The sequence below is a fragment of the Gadus morhua genome, chromosome 8, assembly GCF_902167405.1.
Source record: "Gadus morhua chromosome 8, gadMor3.0, whole genome shotgun sequence".
Classification (NCBI taxonomy): Eukaryota; Metazoa; Chordata; class Actinopteri; order Gadiformes; family Gadidae; genus Gadus; species Gadus morhua.
The window spans coordinates 19,785,315-19,793,417 of record NC_044055.1 but is presented as its reverse complement, the minus strand read 5'-3'; the positions used below and the strand labels follow the sequence as shown (position 1 = coordinate 19,793,417).

The 8,103-nt window shown below is 54.3% G+C and overlaps 1 protein-coding gene across 1 annotated transcript in view; it reads left to right on the top strand.

Annotated features, from left to right (window-relative positions):
* LOC115548669 (receptor-type tyrosine-protein phosphatase S-like) overlaps positions 1–8,103 on the top strand; it is a 68,664-nt gene that overhangs the window by 46,348 nt on the left and 14,213 nt on the right. The window contains 14 exon segments of the mRNA XM_030363433.1: positions 54–305; positions 308–451; positions 934–1,127; positions 1,337–1,363; positions 1,592–1,709; positions 2,293–2,746; positions 2,834–3,015; positions 3,930–4,024; positions 4,492–4,745; positions 4,954–5,041; positions 5,268–5,486; positions 6,239–6,396; positions 6,858–6,872; positions 7,091–7,215. Coding sequence (XP_030219293.1) covers positions 54–305; positions 308–451; positions 934–1,127; positions 1,337–1,363; positions 1,592–1,709; positions 2,293–2,746; positions 2,834–3,015; positions 3,930–4,024; positions 4,492–4,745; positions 4,954–5,041; positions 5,268–5,486; positions 6,239–6,396; positions 6,858–6,872; positions 7,091–7,215 — 2,325 coding nt within the window.

Sequence of the window (8,103 nt, the reverse complement as noted above, 5' to 3'; positions counted from 1 at the left end):
CCCCCCCCCCCCCCCCCCCCCCCCCCCCCCCCCCCCCCCCCCCCCGACACCAGACCCCTGTTCTGTTCAGGGCTCCCCCGTAACCCCCTGCCAACTGCCCTCCCTGCCCCCTGTCCAATCAGAGCCCGGGGCTGCACCCGAGGGCGTGTCCTGTGAGAGCGCCAGCTCCACCTCCCTGAGGGTCAGGTGGACCGCCTCCGCCGGGGGGGGCGGGGGGCGGCGCGGCGCGCTACGAGCTGAGCTACTGGCCGCTGCCAGGCGAGTCGGGGAGGGAGGCTCTGCCCAGGGGCCCGGGGCCCCAGAGGCTTGGAGGTGGCCCCGGACGCGGGCCAGGCGCTGGTGACGGGGCTGAGGAAGTGGAGCTGGTACAACGTGTCCCTGGCCTCGGGGCCGTCCTCCGACGGGGAGGGGCCCCGGAGCCCCCCGCTGCTCTGCAGGACCGCCGAGGACGGTACGTATGCAGCGGGGCGGGGGGGGGCACAGGGGGCGGAGGGCGGCACCGCATTGACCTTTATAGTATAGATTTTCTAATAGGTCAGTGGATTAAGTGTGTGTGTGTGTTTCTATTTGTGTGCTTCTTTGTGTGTGCGTTTGTTTGATTGTGTGGTTGTGTGTGTGCGTGTGTGCGTGTGTGTGTGTGTGTGGGTGTGTGTGTGTGTGTGTGTGTGTGTGTGTGTGTGTCTAGCATGTGTGTTTGTGTGTGTGTGTGTGGTGTGTGTTTGTCCAAGCATCGGTGCTTGTGTGGGTGTGTGTTTATGTCTGCGCATGGTTGTGTGTGTGTGTGTGTGTGTGTGTGTGTGTGTGTGTGTGTGTGGTGTGTGTGTGTGTGTGTGTGTGTGGTGTGTGTGTGGTGTGTGCATCCATTAATGTGTGTGTGTGTGTATGTGTGTGTTTGTATCCATTAATGTGTGTGTGTCGTGTGTGTGTGTTCAGTGCCCGGGGCAGCCCCACGTCAGATAGATGTCAAGCCGCTCAACTCCTCAGCATTTAGAGTGGGCTGGCGATCGGTGTTGCCGCGGTTACAGCAGGGTCAGATCCGCGGGTACCAGGTGCACTACAGCCGTGTGGAGGGGGGGGAGTCGCGGACCCTGCCCCGCATCAAAGACCTGCTGCTGGACGACGCCCAGGTGAGACCCCGCCGGTCGGGGAGAAGGAATATAGTGCTGCTTGTTATCCTTCTGAATGATGCATAGCCGCGCTGCTAGAGGCTAATGTCTGGAACCGCATTAAGCTCAGTCTCGTCTGGCTGTTTTTTTTTTCTGTCTTTTGACTCGTGTTTCCCAATTGCTCTCTTTGTTGCCAATGCCTTCCGGATGTTTCCTGTCTCTGGGACAAGATGGAGGCGGATGACTCCACTCAGTATGTGAGTGCAGGAATACCCGCCCTCGTATATGACATGAAATATGACTTGACATCAAGTGAATGTTACATAAACATCCCATTAAGGAATTCTCACAGTGCGGCAATTACATTACCACACGCGTACCCAGTCGTTTCTCTTTTTTGGCATAATGCGACTTATGCTACTTACAACTCCTTGTTGTCGTCCCGGGGGTTTGATGGTTGTGTTGTGGTTGTGTGTTGCCGATAGGAAATGATTTTGGGGGGGCTGCGAGCAGAGACTCTGTACTCTGTCTCCGTGGCTGCTTACACCACCAAAGGGGACGGGACCCACAGCAAAGCCAAGCTGGTTCCGACCCCAGGGAGAGGTGAGCATATGGCGCGTGCACAGTTCACTGCACATGATTTAGTACACACACAGGAACACACACACACACACACACACACACAGACACACACAAACACACTCACATACGCACGCACACACACACACTCTCTCACACACACACACACACACACACACACACACACGCACATACACACACACACACACACGCACACACACACAAAACTCATCTACACACACACCACACACACACCACACACACACACACACACACACACACACACACACACAGGAATGGATCTTTCAGTTAGCTACGCCAGAAGCCTTGTTATCCCTAATAAGCAGAAAACCAATGGACAATAAAACAGAAAACAATTTTATTCAAATGAATTAAAATGTATCACACGTTTAATTTTGATAGCGCTTCTCACACTCAACTACCCTTTTACAATGGCAATCACGCACATGAATTAAAAACCATGCAATGCAAATTCACATGCAAACCACTTCAAGTGGAGGCTTTATTCTCAGCACAATGGCAACGATGCTTTCAGATATCAACAGCCATGATTGGTTTTCTGCGTGTTTTTCCACCTTGTCTGCAGTCCCCGGCCCCCCGTCCCTGTGGCTGCGTCCAGAGGCGGGCCCCGCCGTGGTGGCTCGGTGGGCGGCCCCCCCGGGGGACCCAGAGACGGGCTCCGCCTCCCAGGGGCCACCGGTTGAAGTCCTGGGGTACCGCCTGCAGTTTGGGCCGAAGAACTCGTCCCTCGGCGCCCCGCTGGACCTCACCGCCCAGAACCGGACCTACACGGTGCGGAAGGGCCTCCGCGAGGGCTCCACCTACGTCTTCCTCCTCTCCGCCCGGAGCCGGGCGGGCTACGGACAGGGAGTGCGTCAGGAGATCCAAATCCCCGAGTACCCGCCGTCGGGATTCCCCAGAATAGGGGACTCTGTGAACGCCACCTGCTGCTCCCTCCAGCTCTCCTGGCTGCCCCCTCCCCCGGAGGAGCGGCGCGGAGCCATCACAGAGTACACCTTGGCCTACAGAGAGGCCGAAGAGCTGGCCAGGCCGTCGTCCGTGGCCTCGGCCGGCTCCACCGCCGTGCCTGGCTCGATAGTGGGGGCTGGCGGCACTGCGACGCCTAGCCCCGGTGCCGCCGCCGCCGCCCCCCTGTACCAAGTGTCTATCCCCGCCTCCGAGTCTGAGTACACCATCCTCGGCCTTAACCACAGCTCAGCCTATGAGCTCCAGCTCAGGGCCCACACCAAGGCGGGGGCGGGCCCGCTCAGCCCGCCGCTGGTGTGCCGAACCCTGGCCTTTGAGACAGGTAGGGGCTGGGCCTAAGGCGAGAGATCTCCCGCACCCCCCTCCCCCTCCACCTTGTTTGAGCACCGTTCCTGGTCGGCGGTTTCACTTCCTCCCACTGTGACGCTAACATTGCCCCCCCCCCCCCCCGCCGGGGAGAATAGTAACATAACTCTGGGCCGGTTCTTACAGGCTGGCCCCCCCCCCCCCCCCCACCCCCACCCCACCTCTGGCTGGCACCAAGGCGGAGTGCTATACAGTCCAAAGGAGCACAGCTGCGCTTTCCCCTCCTCAACCTCCTCTAGTCACTCACTTACCAACACCTTCATCACCTACCCTTCACCACCAGTGGAAGCAGGCTGAATGCTTATGGGTGTTTGCCTCGGGAGCACTGCTTATCACATTCCCTCAGGTAAAAGAGTCAGAGCAAGGGGATGGATGTAGCGCCCGAAACACCCGCGGGGTAAGTAAAGTCAAGGGCTAAAAAATGAGCTGGAAACAGCACACGCTGCTGCATCTCAAGGTATGATTATTTTCCTATTTCTTTTTGCATCCGATTGACCTCCACAGCCACAGCGAGAATCCAAAACTCAAACCCTTTCGCGCTAACCGTTTGACTTGTGTGACCCAACCTCTCACGGAACACGCTTCATCAGAGAATGTGTCATGTCACATTCCTCCAATCCTGTGCGTGCGTCCGACTGTGCGCCATCCACGACTCTGCGTCCCCCCCCCCACCCCCCCCTCCTTCCCTTCATCCTCCTGACATTCTTGTGTGTTCTCTTCCCCCGTGACAGAGCTGACCAGCATGTACTCCTCCCTCGGTTTTCACAGGTCTGCAGATGGACCACACGGAGAGACTGTTGAATTGAAGACGCTTGGTTTAAAGGCCGTTCTGACTTTCGGTTTTGGGGGGCTTTTTTTCTTTTTCCTCAGATGTGCCGAGGAACTTCTCCGTCAATTTAGCCACAAAGACCAGCGTTCTTCTGACCTGGGAGTTTCCAGAGAGCACCTATCCCTATCGCTTTACTGTAGGTCTATTCACTGGTACATGACGGTATATACAGTATATTTATGCATTGAAATGTGACAACCTGTCTTTACAGGGTAACACTTTACTAATCCCGGGAGGGACATTCAGGTGCACGGCACAGAATGAGCAGAGGATTCAATCACACGTGCCTAGGATTCACAAGACGCTCTGTAGTAACAAGAAATACTAGTATAAAGAACCACATCTGTTTAAGTCAAGATGTTTAATGCTTAAAAATAGTAAATGATAAAACAGTGTAACACTCTAGACTCTAGCTAAGTTGGGGCACGGCTTTGGGAAGAGTCACAAGACATGCATCGTATACAAAGCAGACAAGCCCTTTTTCTTACAAACAGTCAGTCCAGTGCTAGCATCAACCCTACCCCTGCAGTACGTTCACCGCATGTAGCGCAGCATGTGAACCCTGAGAGGCTGACCGGCACCTCTCCCCCTTCCGGTATCCAGGTGGAGTACAACCGGCAGAAGATGGAGGTGGACGCGCGGCTCCGGAAGGCGGTGATCCCCAACCTGCAGCCCGACACCAGCTACGACTTCAAGATCACCTCCCCGGAGGGCAACATGGGGGGCCTGCGCCACCGCATCAACGCCAAGACCTCCCCGCCCATCACCATCCGCCGGCCCGAGGTGGACCACACCCGCGACTCGGAGACCACCGTCACCATCATCCTGCCCTCTCTGGAGACCCGCACGCCCGTCAAGTAAGCCCCCCCCCCCCCCCATGGACACGCCCCCACATTGACACGCCCCCTGGCCGGAGATCGCAATGGATGTCAAAATCGTAACTTTACTTAGAATTTCGAGGGGAAATGTTTTGTCGTGAAATGCTCAAGAGAGAGCCGGTTAGGTGTCCATCATGTATATGTACGGCGGAGATAGCGACATTTGTTTTTCCCCTTGTGCTTGAAGGAACGTGTACGTGGTGGTGGTGCCACTGAGGAGAGCCAAAGGCGCCATCAAACACCTTAAGAGCCCCGATGAAATGGACCTGGAGGAGGTAGGAACGCAGTGCCAAACAGCCGCTGAAGCCTATTCATTCTACAAAGAGAAATAAAGAAAGGCCATGAGAACTCGGTTCTGTTGGAAATCTTTGGACTCTGTGGAAACGCTTAAATGTCAGCCCGGCGCGCCATAAATCACAGCGAACGAACATGGTCGTCTCTCCCCCGTCTCTCCCCCTCCTCCCCCCTCTCCTCCCCGCCTCTCTCCGCCTCTCTCCGCAGCTTCTCAAAGACATCAGTCAGCGGCAGCGGGACACGCGGCAGCAGAAGCAGGTGGACCTCCGGAGGGCGTACATCACCGCCCGGTTCACGCCGGGCACCCTGCCCGCCTTCTTCACCCTGGGGGACCAGCTGGACTACGGCGGCTTCGAGAACCGGGCCCTGGAGCCGGGCCAGGAGTACGTCTTCTTCATCCTGGCCGAGCTCAACGCCACCACCGGGGTAGGGGGGGCCGCGCCGACGTCTCTCGTGGTCTCCGAACAGGGCTTGAACTTCAGAGTGCATCATGGGAGTTTGTGTCGCTGATACTTCGTCATGTGGAGAGGACTCGTGTGGCTCCTAAATCAACGTTAATATACCGGAACCGTGGCTAATGAAAACGTTGTTCTGCCGCGTCTCGCATGAGAAACACTGTGGCTGTTTCAAAACCAACAATGTCTCCCCTTATTGGGACATCATTTCAGGATTAATTAAGAAACAATGACCAAAAAAAATTGAATAGCTAGCATTCCAATGCTCCCAAAATGGCGGCAGTCGTTTCAATGTGACGCTGCGACGTACAAACTCCAGAACTCTCTCTAATTCTCGTCCTCGTTCCCTCACTCCTTCTCCCTCTTCCCCTTCCCTCCTTCGACACGTAATGTCTTAGTTGTCTGAACCTTGTCACTAAACATTACAATCAATCGGCCCTGCTGCTAAAACAATAAAACACATGTCAGTCAAACCAGGGCCGAACAAAAAGGCAATAAAACCCTGCGTTTGCGTCGCGCATGCTAATAAAGAGTGACGCCTTCTTACGTTTATTGGTAGCGATGCCTTGCCCGGGTTTGCTTTATGGGGATTTAAATTAGAATGGGCAAACAACCATAAAACAATACAGATATACTGCATAGACACACGTGATGCAGTGTCGTCTCTGGACTTGTCATCTGCCCCTCCTTTGTCAAGCATGTGAACATTGTGTGTGATTTCAGAAGATGTACGTAGCCAGTCCCTACACTGACCCTGTGATCGCCCCGGACTCGGACCCTCAACCCTTGGACGCCGGGGACGGTCTGATCTGGGTGGTGGGACCCGTCCTGGCGGTGGTCTTCATCATCTGCATCGTCATCGCTATACTCCTCTACAAGAAGTGGGTCAAATGCATATAGGTTCATTACATGAGGAGGATGTACGTTAGGATCCCGCCGCTATTCACACACTGTTTATCGGATGATAAAAGCACCTGCTAAATAGGATGATCAATTTGGTAAATTCCAAAATAGACGCCTTTTTGTGTGATCCTTCCTCAAAAGGTTGCCGTTTGATTCCACGGTTCTTATATTCATTCCGTGCTCAACCTTTCGAGAACCGTGCGTTTGGATTATGATAAATTCAGTAGTCGTCCCAGTCTGTTCGAGCAGTTATCAAACATTCTGACCCTGACATATGCATGTGTGATGTGCCCAGAGCCATCAAGCATTTGAATACTAATGCGTTAATATTGATTTTTTTTTCCCCACTCAAACAATGTGTCTTTTCTAACAATGTGTTCTTCCCTTTTCCTCCTCTGCTTCTAATTATTTGGTGTGCCTGCGCTCATTGCATTGGAAGCAGCAAGCCTGACAGGTAAGATTAAGCAAATGTCAAGTCTGTTGTTATTTCAGCCCAGAACAATTAGCAGATACCTTATCTTAGAGAGCGGACACACACAAGGCTCCTGGAATAATACGCCAACAAACACCCTGCGGATTCAAATCAGTTGGCATGGCGATGGTATGTCATTACTTAGTCTGCTTCTCTCCCTCTCCTTGCTTCAATGTGGTATTTGGATATTTGGCTAATTGGTCCCTGAGAAGCAAACGCAAGGACTCTGAGCCCGGCACGAAGAGCCTGTTGAGCAACGCAGAGATGATGGCCCACCACCCCACCGACCCCGTGGAGATGAGACGCATCAACTTCCAGACCCCCGGTAAGCAGCGCCTTAAAGGCCCGCCTCAGCCGGCGGTGTGTGCAGCGGGTACCAGGCGGGCCTTTGGGCTCATGTTAAGGAATTCTAAAGCTTTTGAAATGATCCGTGTTAAGGCTAAGAGGGGATAAGGCGATCAAAGACAATAAATCTGCCGGCTCGGGCTTCTTCGGGAGCCCATTAAGATAGTTGTGATACAGGAAGCCACAGACTCAAGACAAACCATCTAGGTCAGCTCGCACTTACTTGGCAGTTTGCCGTTTCTTGGGGGGGAGATGAAAATGGAAAATCAGAAGCCCTAAAACTCAGGTATTACAGTCAGTGGTTAGTCACAGTGGTGAGTCACGACGGAGCGAGGGGATTCTGTGACCGTCTCCACCCCGCCCACGCTCCACCTGCCAAACCCCCGTATCGGCAGAGCAACGCGCGGACCAAATTGGCATCATTATTTCAGAATCCTCCTGTGATTCTTTACTCATATCTATTATTTTTGGTATAAAGCAAAGAAACATTTGAAGTCCTGCGAGTGTTCCTGGTTAATATTGATCCTGCTTCAGAGCGTTGCCGTCGTTAGTTCTCCTCCACCAGAAAGTGCAGCAACCCCCCGCGGCGGAGCTAAGTCCGCGAGGCCCCGCCCCTGCCGTCTGTCAGATCTAGCACAGCAGATGTTTTGTTATGGAATTAGTCCTCCTGCTTCCTGTCTGACTGACTGCTGCTGCTGCTGCCATTTCATCCGCGAGGCTCTCTGCAGAAGCACGAGAGCCTGGCTCCGTGATCGCTGGATGAATCGCCCGCGGGCGGATTCTACAGCGGGGGCGATTCGGATCGAGATTTGTTGCTGGAAAACGTTGCGTGACAATGGATTGGTTTGAGCAATTTTTTTCATTTTCG